General features: G+C 37.6%; 1 protein-coding gene and 1 long non-coding RNA gene across 8 annotated transcripts in view; one reads left to right on the top strand and one right to left on the bottom strand.

Moving 5' to 3' along the window:
* The window catches only part of mlxipl (MLX interacting protein like), a 160,096-nt gene extending 145,410 nt beyond the window's left edge, over nt 1–14,686 (top strand). For 2 of the 7 annotated variants that reach the window (XR_015489897.1, XR_015489896.1), the window contains exons 12-19: nt 1,616–1,859; nt 5,185–5,267; nt 5,343–5,462; nt 7,296–7,423; nt 8,466–8,589; nt 9,679–9,808; nt 11,576–12,136; nt 12,194–13,245. Coding sequence is in view for 4 of the 7 variants with exons in the window: in XM_087251061.1 (XP_087107187.1) it covers nt 1,616–1,859; nt 5,185–5,267; nt 5,343–5,462; nt 7,296–7,423; nt 8,466–8,589; nt 9,679–9,808; nt 11,576–11,700 (954 nt within the window). In the remaining 3 variants the exon portion in view is untranslated. 7 annotated transcript variants of the gene reach the window in all.
* Nucleotides 1–15,324, bottom strand: part of LOC147843792 (uncharacterized) — a 1,319,745-nt gene that overhangs the window by 463,969 nt on the left and 840,452 nt on the right. The gene's annotated exons all lie outside the window — the stretch shown is intronic.

Raw genomic sequence — 15,324 nt, 5'->3', positions numbered from 1 at the left:
GTGTATTACTCCACCCGCATAGAGTGACAGCAGATCAATAAACTCACTACAGTTTGACAAATATTGCAGCTGTTGGACAACACAATGTACTTTTGAGGCTTTTTTAGTGGAGAATATTGCTGTTTAGATTGCAACTATGCAGTTTATTTATAAGGAGAGTGCCTGTTTTAAATATGTATCATTTCTGAGAGAGAGCGCGTTGGCGGTCATCAGCCTGCCATTGAGCAAAGCAAAGGCTGTTGAGGCTGTCCATCCACAAGACGGTGACGGAGACCGCATAAAAAGCCTTAGAGAAGGAATAATTATTTCAAACTAAAGCTGATCAAACCATTATAAAATTAGTAAATGACTTTCTAAGTCAATTTCTCTCTTCTGTAGTGCTGTGTTTATACCATAGTAATTGTAGTGTATTGACATGGTAACTGTAGTGTACTTTTAAATATCAGGAATGTATTTATTTTGTGTTGGTCCACTCATTGTATAACCCTGAGTTACTTTTCGGTTGGTCATCTGTTTCTAATGAGTCTCCTGTTTTCGTTACTGCAGACAAGTTCAGTAAAAAGAAATAATTTTTTATGCATACGCAGGGTTGATGCATGAGGCCCCTGGTGTTTTTGTCGCAGCTCACATCTGAAATGTCTTCAAATTCGAGTCGTTCATTCACGTAACAGACACAGTCCCATATGCGTACATCACTTGACAGCATCTAAAGAGATGAATGATTCAAACCGAGGACTCGAGAGATGAATGAATCAAATCTTTTTCTGTCTCTGACTGCATATGATTGGCTACTGTCTTTCTCGTGATAAATGAACGACTCAAACTGAGGACTCGAGAGATGAACGAATCAAATCTTTTTCCGGCTCTGACTGCATATGATTGGCTACTGTCTTTCACGTGATGAAAGAACGACTATAATCAAAGACTCGAGAGATGAACGAATCAAATCTTTTTCTGTCTCTGACTGCATATGATTGGCCTCTGTCTTTCATGTGATAAACGAACGACTCAAATCGAAGACTCGAGAGATGAACGAATCAAATCTTTTTCCGGCTCTGACTGCATATGATTGGCTTCTGTCTTTCACGTGATGAACGAACGACTCAAATCAAAGACTCGAGACTTAAACAAATCAAATCTTTTTCTGTCTCTGACTGCATATGATTGGCTACTGTCTTTCTCGTGATGAACGAACGACTCACATTTAAGACTCAAGAGATGAACGAATCAAATCTTTTTCCGGCTCTGACTGCATATGATTTGCTGCTGTCTTTCATGTGATGAACGAACAACTCAAACTCTATAAAGGACTCTTAAAAGTAACTTATCTTCTCCTCCACCTGTACAAATGTGCGCATGCGTGAATGAACGAATCACTCCTTGAAAGGACTCATCAATCTCGAGTCATATAAACGATTAATTTAAAATGAATGACCCATCACTATATATATATATATATATATATATATATATATATATATATATATATATATATATATATATATATATATATATGCTGGGAAAGTTGATGGTTCATTCCCACCGAAAGGGACTAAGCTGAAGCAAAATGAATGAAACCCTATTGGAAAAAGTGACTCTTTGTTTTCTTCCACAGCAGCCGAAGAGCAGCAGTCGGGAAGGATCACAGATTTCCCACAGTCTCCCCTGGGTCTCTGGTGTAATCCCACCGCTGTCCCCGTTACACTGCCAGACACCACTGTCAGGCCACGGTCACAGCGTTTCCTCGCAGAGCAGCACCATCTCTTCTCTTTTAACACAACAAACAGCGCTTCTCGTCCCCAAAACTGAGAAACTCTCCCCGGTGCAAATGCACACCAGCGACAGGAGCAGTTTAACTGGTGTGTTGGTTCATCTCATCGCACCTTGGAAACAAATAAATCAAGCACTCATGCAAGATAAATCTCAGAATTCAGAGAAATTAAAGAGGTGTACAGTAAACTGGGAATTCAGAGAAGTAATAGTCAAATTTGCAAGATCGCAATTTATAATTATTCAAAATGTAATCATTATTATGCAGTTTTGATGTTTATTTCTTTAAATTATTTTAATTTTAATTAAAAAAATTGTATTTACAAACTGCAAAATGTAAACTCCAATTTAAAAGAATTAACTGTTAAAATTGCAAGATGTGAACTCAGAATTTAAAAGAAATAACGTTAAAGTTGCTCAGACTTCTGAATTTCTATCGCTCAATTTTGATGTTTATTTCATGAAATTCACGCAATTTTAATTGCAAAAATTGTATTTACAACATTGCAAAATCTAAAGTCCAATTTAAAAGAAATAATATTTAAATTGTAAGATGTAAACTCAGAACTTGAAAAAATAAGAGTTAAACTGTGAGATGTAAAATCAGAATTTACAGAAATAAACATTAAGGGCTCTATTTTGACGGTCCATGTGCAGAGCGCAAAACACAGGGCGCAAACGCTTTCAGGGCGTGTCAGAATCCACTTTTGCTAATTTAAGGACGGAGAAATCCGCTCTGTGCCGTGGCGCATGGTCTAAAAGTGTTGAGCTTATTCTCTTAAAGGGCCATGACACCCCCCACTTTCGGTTAAAGTCTACTTCAGAATTTTTTCAAAAGATGCATGATTAATGGGTGTGGAGCTCCGCGAGTAAAGGGCAGGAGTGGGCGTGGCCAGCAGGGGAGAAGGGGAGCGAATAACTGTTGTAGTCAGTTAGCTCACAAAATGAGACAAACTGTGAGGAGACGCATGAGTTTATAGTTCACAAAGTTAAAATGCAAAGAAATGAACAGTAATTTAATGCCCTGCTACATTTGTTATTCGTCATTTCATATACATATAACCATAATTTATATCATTATAAAGATAAGTGTGTTCATGTAAACCCTATAAATGAGGACTTCTCCCTCAATCCCCGTATCAGCAGACTCATTGCAGCAGGTCTCCTGACCTGTCTATTTTAACCATTAGCCCTGCTGGTAATATAGAGGATTTAGGCAAACACAGCAGCACTGTGATGTGTCTGAATGTGAACGAACTCCTGATAAAATACAGCGTCCGCCATTCTCTAATTCTCGTGCTGCTCTCCCGACAAAAATGCTAGCAGCACACACACAGCTTTGCTGTATGATCGGCCCTGACAAGATCGCGGGGGAAAACATGCAACAAACCCCGTGGATCATGGAAACAAACGCATATGAGCCTTCATGAACGGCTAAATACTGTGCCGTAGTTTCCGTGTCTCTCAGCTCAGGCTTGACACTGGCAGGTCTGGCAGGTCTCATGAATAATTAAGCAGCCAGCTCTTCTCATAGGATAAGAAAACTCCGCTATGAATAATGATGAGAAACCGACGCGTCATCATTGCACTTGCAGTTCTGCGCTACGTCGCCGATTTTGATCCGCCCCAAAAATCATTTTAAACCCGGAAGCTGAAATTAGCTGACAAAAGCTCAACATTATCCAGTTTTCCCCACAATTAAAGCTGACAGGTGCTAACATTGTCTTAACTGATGCTCAACACACACACATCTGTTAATATAAAAAAAAAGTTCTCCGGGGTGTCCTGAACCTTTAATGAGTTATAGGTGTGTTTTGAGAATACCAATCAGAGTCTCATCTCCCATTGCCTTTAAGAGCCAGCTGCGTCGCGCCATAATCGCATTTGCTATTTACATGACGTAAAGTAAGTGGAGAAACTGAGCATTTCACTAGCAAGAAAACAGTTAAACAGAGCATCTACTGTGCGAGAATGATAAATTATAGAGATAAATTATCTACTTTCACTTTCGCTCTCGTGGATAGGGAAACCTTGTACGCACAGACATCAATTAGCCTATAAATAATTAATTTAGTTTGTTTAGCGCACATTTGTTTCAAAACTATTTCTAAATTCAGTTCTAATTTCCAGCAAACTAATAAATGAATAATAATAATGAAATGTGTTCAAAAACCTGAGTTACATCCTAATACACATGCTAGTACACATATCTAAGCTTGTTTTTAATAAAACAAACATAAATATGCATATAATAAATAATACTGCCAATAATGATTATACCAAGCCAAATTGAATGAACTGAAAATGCCTTCCGAGATGAAGAAGACATAAAAGTATATAATTTGAAAATAAGAAAATAAGAAAATAATTTGAAATTAAGAAAATAAGAAAACAATTTGTTTTGTAATTTTTTAATCCTTTATATATATATATATATATATATATATATATATTTAGCACGTCACTCCGCTACTCATCCATTTGCACTGGCTGCCAGTTGCTGCTTGCATCAAATTCAAAGCTCTGATGTTTGCTTACAAAGCGACTTCACTTTCCCGAACTCTCACATTCAATCTGCCCAGTTGGTGGAATGAACTCCCTAACTGCATCAGAATGGTAGAGTCACTCGCTGTCTTCAAGAAACCACTAAAAACTCAACTATTTAGTCTCCACTTCACTTCCTAATCTGCAATTGCCTCTCTGGCTCCTCCACTAACTACCAAAAAAAATTTACTAATGTTGCTTCTGAGACTTTACAGACCTGAAACTTGCCTACAGCACTTATTCATTGTTGCTCTTATAGTTGCGTAAATTGCTTCCTTTTCCTCATTTGTAAGTCGCTTACTTAATATTTTAATTATTTTTCATTTGTAAAGATATTTGCGTATTGCTCTACATCTTAAGCAGTGTGTAAGCAAGGCACACAATTTACGCACTCTGCGTTGGACAATAGACCGGCTTTGTTCTGGTCTAAAGAACAGACTCTTATAGTATCTCAAAATAGCAACGCGCCAAAACACGCCTGCTTTTTTAGATCAGAACGCCTATGGGCGCACATATGAGTGCAAATGCATTTGCTATTTAGACCCTCTGACCCTTGCGCCAAGCTGGAACTAGCAAACAACTATTGCATCGCGCCTTGCACTACATTGCGCCGGGTGTATGATAGGGCCCTAAGGGTCTTATCATACACCAGGCGCAATAAGACGCTAGACGTGTTTGGCGCGCTATTTTCAGAGCAGCACAACCCTAATTTACAAATTTTACATTTTGCGGGATCGAATCTGTATCAGTCAATACTCAGAATTTTGTTAACAGCATCGGATCAGTTCCGAAAAAATGATATCAGTGCATCCCTAAAAAATGTTTTCATCCAGAAATGAGCATCAACACAAATGTGTTTTATATTTGCAGTTAGTTTTCCAGGAAGCATGGGTCAGACATCACCTACCAGTGCAGCCGAGAAAAGCCCAGAGTCAAAGTTGGAGTCCTCACGAGTAAGTTTCTGCTTAAAACATTTTATAAGCACACAGTTTGAGTTGTGTCTCTTACACATCTCTATGATCTTGCAGACAGACACACGACGGATCACACACATCTCTGCCGAACAGAAGAGACGGTTCAACATCAAGCTGGGGTTTGATACGTTACACAGTCTGGTGACGACTCTGAGCTCACAGCCCAGTATAAAGGTAAAGTACACTGCCTTCAGTCACTACAATACCTGACAAAAGTCTTGACTATGCAAGTTTTAAGAACGACAAATAATAACATGACTTCTAGTTGATCATTTGGTATCAGAAGTGGCTTATATGAAAGGCAAAGGCCTCTAGATTACGCTATTTGAGCACAATTAAATATGATCATGCCTTGATTATAATTGATGTCATTAGGACAGTAAGGTCTGACTCTGCTTAGGCTAAAGTCTCATCACTGAACTGAAATAATGTCCAGTATAGAATATAAAGTCCTGCTGCAGTGGAGACAGAATGAATATTGTGTCTGACTCCATCATGAGCTTGGAGGACTGCATCCATACATCTCTGACATGACTCAAACCACTGATTAATAAAGTCATCTGGAATGAAGGAGAAAGCGTTCCTGCAGGACTCCCAGAGTTCATCAAGACCCTTTGTGTATATCTTCAACGCCTCCTCCTTCATCTTGCTCAATAATGTTGATGTCTGGTGACTGGGCTGGCCAATCCTGGAGCAGCTTGACCTTCTTTGCTTTCAGGAGCTTTGATGTGGAGGCTGAAGTATGAGAAGGAGCGCTATCCTGCTGGAGAATTGTCCCTCTCCTGTGGTTTGTAATGTAATGGGCAGCACAAATGTCTTGATACCTCAATCTGTTGATGTTGATCATCCACTCTGCAGATCTCTCGCACGCCCCCATACTGAATGTTACCCCAAACCAAGAGTTTTCCTTCACCAAACTTGACTGATTTCTGTGAGAATCTTGGCTCCATGCTGGTTCCAGTAGGTCTTCTGCAGTATTTGTGATGATTGGGATGCAGCTCAACAGATGATTCATGGGAGAAATAGACTTTCTGCCACTTTTCCAAATGATCTAGTCATGAAGTTATTATCTGTTGCTCTTACATCTGAGATTGACGACGAGACTTTTGGTAGGTAGTGTAGACCTAAATAAAATAAAGTAAACTTTGTCCAAAATGGTGAACATGCACACATGCTTGAAGTGTGGCTGCAAGGGCATCCGCTTCATATGCTGGAGTAGTTGGCGGTTCATTTCACTGAGGCGACTCCTGATAAATAAGGGACTAAGCCAAAGGAATATTAATGAATAAATGAATAATATACACTCTTCGTCTATGCAAATGTATTTCAATAAATTTTACAAAGTTTTTAGATTATTATAAATACTTACAGGTCGCATTAAGTACACTTTAGCTGTGCTGAATTAATAGAATTTTTTATTTCTAATGCATCTTTGGTTTTTTTGCTTAAACTTTTTCACACAGGGCTATTTTGTATTTTCATTCATTCATTCATTTTCTTGTCGGCTTTCGGGTCGCCACAGCGGAATGAACCGCCAACTTATCTAGCAAGTTTTTACGCAGCGCATGCCCTTCCAGCCGCAACCCATCTCTGGGAAACATCCACACACACACATTCACACACACACTACGGACAAAGTAGTCTACCCAATTCACCTGTACCGCATGTCTTTGACTGTTGGGGAAACCGCAGCTCTCGGAGTAAACCCACGCGAAGGCAGGGAGAACATGCAAACTCCACACAGAAAAGCCAACTGAGCCGAGGTTCGAACCAGCGACCTTCTTGCTGTGAGGCGACAGCACTACCTACTGCGCCACTGCCTCGCCCTATTTTGTATTTTGTTTTGCCTTAACTATAAAAAGTTGCATTAAAAAATGGCACAATGTGTTTACTTGTGTCACCTAATATTTAACTTTGTTTGATGATGATCTGAAACAGACTACTAGCTTCATTGGGTATTCTTGGTTCCTCGCTCACACTTGTTCCTGTAATTTCTGCGGTTCACAGATCAGTAAAGCCACGACATTGCAGAAAACGGCAGAGTACATCAGTAAGATGCAGCAGGAGAGAGCGCAGCTTCATGAGGAGGCGCAGAGACTGAGAGACCAGATACTGGCGCTCAACTCCGCTATCAAGTCAGTGTAATCCAACTCATTAAAGTTCTTATTATTGGGAAAATGTGCCCAGGGCTACATATTTGAGAACTTAGAAATATGTGCTTGTGGATACATACAGTGGAAGTCAGAATTATTAGCACCCTTAGATTTTTTTTTCTTTTTAAAATATTTTCCAAATGATGTTTAATAGAGAGAGGAAATGTTCACAGTATGTCTGATAATATTTTTTCTTCTGGAGAAAGTCTTATTTGTTTTATTTTGGCTAGAATAAAATCAGTTTTTAATTTTTTAAACACCATTTTAGGGACAATATTATTAGTCCATTTAATCTATATTTTTTTCCGATAGTCTACAGAACAAACCATCGTTATACAATAACTTGCCTAATTACCCTAACCTGCCTAGTTACCCTAATTAACCTAGTTAAGCCTTTAAATGTCACTTTAACCTGTATAGAAGTGACTTGAAGGATATCTAGTCAAATATTATTTACTGTCATCATGACAAAGATAAAATAAATCAGTTATTAGAGATGAGTTATTAAAACTATTATATTAGATATAAAAAATCTGCTCTCTGTTAAACAGAAATTGGGGAAAAAATAAACAAGTGGTCTAATAATTCAGGGGGGCTAATAATTCTGACTCCAACTGTATGGCCAGTGTTAAAGATGTTACTTTGGAAGTGTAATAGATTACAAATGACCCTATTTAAAATGTAATAAGTAGTGTACCTTTTCAATTGCTTTATATTAGTAAAGTAACATCTGATTACTTTTTGATTACTTTTAAGTTTCTAATGGATATTTTCAACTAAATTAATGTCAAGCAGATGTGACCTTACAGTAGCTCTGTTTACTTTTAAAATCTCAAAATCTCTCATCACCTGAATTCAGATTATATTAATTTAATTTAAAGTACAGCCACCACAAAACCAGACCTTATTACAAAAAAAGTGTTTAATGTTGGTACAAAATCAAAATTGTACTTGCAAAGTGTGGTATGTGTGATAGTCCAGAGGAGACGTTAACACTAATGCATTATTTTGAAACTCTGTTTAGTGTGTGTCAGCAGCAGCTCCCCGCTACAGGCGTTCCAATAACACGGCAGAGGTTTGACCACATGAGGGAGAAGTTCAGAGAATATGTGAGAGCTCAAACGCTGCAGAACTGGAAGTTCTGGATTGTATCCTGCAAAGCTCTGTGTCTGTTGAGGAACCAATGAACCCATACTGCATGAAAAATACTGCTAATAACACATTATAGCGAACTCCCTTTAAGGCAGGGGTGTCAAACTCATTTTAGCTCAGGGGCCACATGGAGAAAAAGCTGTTCCCAAGTGGGCCAGACTGGAAAAATCATGGTATAGTTAACTTAAAAACAGCAACTTAAGATTGTTTTAATATGATCAACATAAAGCTGGAGCCTGAGCACCACACAATCTCTTAGCAATTCATAACTTTTTGATTTTTTTTTTCTTTTTTTTGGATGCCCTTCCAGCTGCAACCCATCTCTGGGAAACATCCATACACATTTACCCACACACACTCATACACTACGGACAATTTAGCCTACCTAATTCACCTGTACCACATGTCTTTGGACTGTGGGGGAAACCGGAGCACCCGGAGACTCGAACCAGCGACCTTCTTGCTGTGCGGCGACAGCACTACCTACTGCGCCACTGCCTCGCCCTGTAATAGTTCGATATCTTGAGTTATATGATGTATCTTATCATATTATTTTCATGTTTGTCGTTATTACGTCACGTTCATAATATCACGTCACGTGGACCCCTCGCTGTGCTGTGTCCTATAAAACCCATTTCTAAGCTTATGTTGGGCGGCATGGTGGCTCAGTGGTTAGCACAGTCGCCTCACAGAAAGAAGGTCATTGGTTCGAGTCCCGGCTGGGCCAGTTGTTATTTCTGTGTAGAGTTTGCCTGTTCTCCTTGTTTTGGCGTGGGGTTTCTCCGGGTGCTCTGGTTCCCCCTACAGTCCAAACACATGCGCTATGGGTGAATTGAATAAGCTAAATTGGCCGTAGTGTATGAGTGTGTGTGAATGAGTGTGTATAAGTGTGTCACAGTACTGGGTTACAACTGGAAAGGCATCCGCTGCATAAAGCACATGCTGGAATAGTTGTTGGTTCATCGGACGGTGGCGACCGACAATTGGTGCGCTTCCAGAATGTTTTGTGAATCTAGTCTCTAGCATCCAAAAACATCAGTGCTGGTGAAAGTGCTTTATATTTTCCTGAACTGCTGTTCTCTCAGTTCAGCATCATCATCGAGCCGCTGTTCGAGTCGTTTAACAGTATGGTTTCCACAGCCAGTGTTGATGATCTGTGTCGCAGCACGCTCTCCTGGCTGGACCAGCACTGCTCTCTGCCTACACTCAGACCCAGTGAGTGACCGCTTACTATTTCATTTACCTCAAAACATTTTACTGCCGTTTAAACTACATCCATAAACAGTTAAAGTCAGAATTATGAGCCCCTCTGTTTATTTTTTTCCCAATTTCTGTTTAACGGAGAGCAGATTTTTTCAACACATTTATAATCATAATAGTTTTAATAACTCATTTCTAATAACTGGTTTATTTTATCTTTGCCATGATGACAGTAAATATTGTTTGACTAGATATTCTTCAAGATGCTAGTATTCAGCTTAAAAAAAGGAAGAGTAGGTTAAAGTTTGGGTGATTAGGCAAGTCATTGTATAACAGTGGTTTGTTTTGTAGACAATCCAAAACAAAAATTGCTTAAGGGGGCTAATAATATTGACCTTACAATGGCTTAAAATAAATTAAACTGATACTATTTTAGCCAAAATAAAACAAACAAGACTTTCTCCAGAAGAAATTTCATAGAATCACATTTGATGAATAGAAAGTTAGTATAGCATGTCATTAAAACAGAATAATGTTAATAACAGAATTAAATATTTAGATGATCATTTATTCGAATAACATAATTTTTACGTTATAAATGTCTTTACTGTCAATTTTTATCAATTTCATGTATTCTTTCTGAATAAAAATACTACTTAGTTTCAATAAAAAAAGGTTTAAATAAAATATCATATTAAAAAAATCATTAATAATCATTTAGAAAGTTAGTATAGCATGTTATTAAGACAGAATAATGTTAATAACAGAATTAGATAATTAGATACTCATTTATTCGAATAACAGATTTTTTTTGACATTATGAATGTCTTTACTGTAAATTTTTATCAATTTCATGTATTCTTTCTAAATAAAAATACAACTTAGTTTTGTATTAAAAAGTTAAATATCAAATAAAAAAATCATTAAAATCATTAATAATCATTTAGAAAGTTAGTATAGCTGGCTAACCATTTTCATGTTTTTTGGGCTTGCCCCAAAAATACAAACATTCTAGTGTGAAATAGCGACTAAAATAAAAAAAGATAACTGGAGAAGAATTGGAGTACTCATTTATAACATTATACCTTGGGAAAATTCTAGAAATTATTCCAACTATTGACAAGTACTTAATTCAAATCCTTTTGGTAAGTAGCAGAAAAGCCAGAACTCGAAAATAGTTTTCCTCTTTCTTTTCTCTACATAAAAAAGTAAAAAACAAAAAAACAGTTAGTATAGCATTTTATTGAAACAAAATAATGTCAATAACATAATTAAACATTATTAGATCATTTATTTGATAAATAAAATTACTTTTTTGACATTATAAATGTGTTTACTGTCATTTTTTTATCATTTTTTTGTTTTCTTTCTGAATAAAAATACAACCTAATTTCTTTTAAAAAGTTTAATTAATTTTAAAAGTCTGAGAAATTATTAAATAATTTAAAAAAATAATTAGCTGGCTTTTACAACGGCATTTAACATGCTTATATGATTAGACATGAAGTCTAATCTTTAAATATAGGTTTAATAGTAGTACTTCTTTTTCTTTCTGACTCTATCAAGTTTCATTTGCTTTATTGGCATAACGTGTTTTAAGTATTGCAAATTCATTTGAACTATTTATAAAACTGAAATGACTTGCATTATTAAAATAATAAAATATACAATAAATGAGAAATAAATGACTGAAAAAAGGAACAATACTAAACAGTGTAGATTACTTAAATAAGGAAAATGAATTCTGTGGATTAATAATTTCTTCTGTCTCTCATCTTCCAGCTGTTTTGAGTTCACTTCGTCTGCTCAGCACTTCCACATCAATCCTTTCAGACCCAAGTTTGGTTCCTGAACAAGCCGTGCAGGCAGTCACTCACGGACATTCATCGCACAGCTACAGCCAATGACAGCACACGCTCTCAGAATGACAGCCAATCAATAAACTTTGTCCCGTAGATACAGCCAATGACAGCACATGCACTCAGAATGACAGCCAATCAAAAAATTTCCATCTACAGATACAGCCAATGAAAGCACACGCTCTCAGAACGACAGCCAATCATAAAGCTTCATTCCACAGCTACAGCCAATGACAGCACACTCTCCCAGAATGACAGCCAATTATAAAACTTCATCCCACAGCTCCAGCCAATGACAGCACACGCTCTCAAAATGACAGCCAATCATAAAACTTCATTCCACAGCTACAGCCAATGACCGCACACGCTTTCAAAATGACAGCCAATCATAAAGCTTCATTCCACAGCTATAGCCAATGACAGCACACTCTCCCAGAATGACAGCCAATTATAAAACTTCATCCCACAGCTCCAGCCAATGACAGCACACAATCTCAAAATAACAGCCAATCATAAAACTTCATTCCACAGCCAATGACAGCACACACTCTCAGAATGACGGCCAATCATAACACTTCATCCCACAGCTATAGCCAATGAGAGCACACACTCTCAAACTACAGCCAGTCATAAAACTTCATCCTATAGCTACAGCCAATGACAGCACACTCTCTTAAACTACAGCCAATCATAACACTTCATCCCACAGCTGCAGCCAATGACAGCACACTCTCTCAAACTACAGCCAATCATAACACTTCATCCCACAGCTACAGCCAATGTCAGCACACTCTCTCAAACTACAGCCAATCATAACACTTCATCCCACAGCTGCAGCCAATGACAGCACACTCTCTCAGAATAAATCAATCATAACACTTGAATCATTGTACAACTACAGCCAATGAGAGCAGACACTTTTAGAATGAAAGCTAATCAAAACGTGCAGTCTATAGATTCAGCCAATGACAGCACATGCTCTCAGAATGACAGCCAATCATAAAACTTCATTCTATAGCTATAGCCAATGACAGCACACGCTCTCAAAACAATGGCCAATCATAACATTTCATCCTCCAGCTATACAGCCAATGATAGTGCACTCTCAAACAACAGCCAATCAAAAGACTTCAAGCCACAGCTACAGCCAACAACATCACACGCTCTCAGAATGATAGCCAATCGAAAAGCTTCATCCCACAGCTACAGCCAATGACAGCACACTCTCTCAATACAATGACCAATCATAATGTTTTCTCCCTAAGCTATAGAGATGACCAAGTATATTATGCCTTTAGCAGAAGCTTTATTTAATGTTACAAGAGGAATTCATCAAGGAGACATATTTGTAATGTATAACGGCAGGTTTTTAAGACAATTTCTCATAAACGCATGCAATGATGCTCGGAGACTGGATTAGTTTTTAATTATTTATCAGAAATCAGAGAAGATGATCGACATCTCAAAAGAGAGGAGAATGATTTCAAACTCTGAATACCAGCACTCGATATATCAGTGATTTATATGTACACTCACCGGCCACTTTATTAGGTACACCTTACTAGAACCGGGTTGGACCCTCTTTTGCCTTCAGAACTGCCTTAATTCGTTGCTGTGTAGATTCAACAAGCTACTGGAAATATTCCTCAGAGATTTTGCTCCATGTTGACATGAGAGCATCACACAGTTGCTGCAGATTTGTTAGCTGCAGATCCATGATGCCAATCTCCCGTTCCACCCCATTCCAAAGGTGCTCTATTGGATTGAGCTCTGGTGAATGTGGAGGCCATTTGAGTACAGTGAACTCATTGTCACGTTCAAGAAACCAGTCTGAGATGATTCACGCTTTATGACATGGTGCGTTATCCTGCTGGAAGTAGTCATCAGTAGATGAGTACACTGTGCTCATAAAGGGATGGACATGGTCAGCAGCAATACTCAGGCAGGCTGTGGTGTTGACACGATGCTTAATTGGTACTAATGAGCCCAAAGTGTGCCAAGAACATCTCCCCCACACCATTACACCACCACCACCAGCCTGAACCATTGCTACAAGGCATGATGGATCCATGCTTTTATGTTGTTGATGCCAAATTCTGACCCGACAATCTGAATGTGGCAGCAGAAATGGAGACTCATCAGACCAGGCAACGTTTCTCCAATCTTCTATTGTCCAGTTTTGGTGAGTTTGTGTGAATTGTAGCCTCAGTTTCCTGTTCTTAGCTGACAGGAGCGGCACCCGGTGTGGTCTTCTGCTGCTGTAGCCCATCTGCCTCAAGGTTGGACGTGTTGTGTGTTCAGAGATACTCTCCTGCAGACCTCGGTTGTATTTGAGTTACTGTTGCCTTTCTATCAGCTGGAACCAGTCTGGCCATTCTCCTCTGACCTCTGGCATCAACAAGTCATTTGTGCCCACAGAACTGCCGCTCACTGGATATTTTCTCATTTTCGGATCATTCTCTAAACCCTAGAGATGGTTGTGCGTGAAAATCCCAGCAGATCAGCAGTTTCTGAAATACTCAGACCAGCCTGTCTGGCACCAACAACTATTCCACGTTCAAAGTCACTTAAATCACCGGTCAGAAATTTGCATTAATGAGCAGTTGGACAGGTGTATCTAATAAAGTGGCCTTTAAGTATGTATGTATGTATATATGTATGTGTATATATATATATATATATCACTATATCAGTTATTTTAGTCATTCGCTATATACGTAATATGAGTTTTTAGATGCCATTTAATGCCTTACTGATGAAGTCGCAGTGTATGTTTATACTGTTGTTTTGTAATTCTCTTAAATATTTCATTGAATGTGAGCGTGATGCAATCAGATGCGTTATCTGTAACATTCTGTGCCTTGTTTACGTTATGATGTGTAATTTTAGCTTGGGATAGTTTTGCTGGTGTTTTCAACACATTTCAGAATTCCCTCAAGGAACAAATGTCAAATTTTTCTCTTGGTTTGTTGTTCATAGCATACATGTAATCTTCTGTACTTTCCGAAAAGTATTAATAAACATAAATACCATATTTTTTTGTGATGCATATTAGATAAACTGTTTAGCATCAAGTTGACTTAGCTTAGAAAAACAAAATAGATAAAAGTAGATAAATAGATATTAAATAAATAAATAAATAAATAAATAAATAAACAAACAAACAAATAAATAAATAAATAAATAAATAAATAAATAAAAAGTATCACAATAAAAATTGGAAAACGCAAGACATAATTTAAAGAATAGTTTTTCCCTCTTTTATAGTGTTTTATACTCACCACGGCTGCATTTATTTGTATCGTTTATCCCTTAAAACTATTAATATTGTGAATGTTTAATAAAGTACAAAATACTGTTTTGTATTTTTTATTTAGGCTATTTTACATTTAAATTTAACTTAAGCAAATACTACATTTCCCAGTGCTGAAATAGCATCGCTGTGTAAAACATGTGCTGTTTAAGTTGGTGGTTTATTCCGCTGTGGCGACCCGTGTTTAATTATGGGACTAAGCCAAAGGAAAACGAATGAATAAATACTACAGTAAACAGAAATAAGTCTGATTTAATGATTTGCTGCATATAAGACATATTTGTTTTTATTGTCATCATTTGTGGGAACTGTTAGATTCCCCTTCAAAAATTTGGGGTAAGTGGAATTAAATAGTGTAA

This window comes from Danio rerio, chromosome 5 (genome assembly GCF_052040795.2).
Source record: "Danio rerio strain M-AB ecotype USA chromosome 5, GRCz13ab, whole genome shotgun sequence".
Lineage (NCBI taxonomy): Eukaryota > Metazoa > Chordata > Actinopteri > Cypriniformes > Danionidae > Danio > Danio rerio.
Note: the sequence above shows the minus strand (reverse complement) of the source record. Positions and strands in the feature narration are given on the sequence as shown.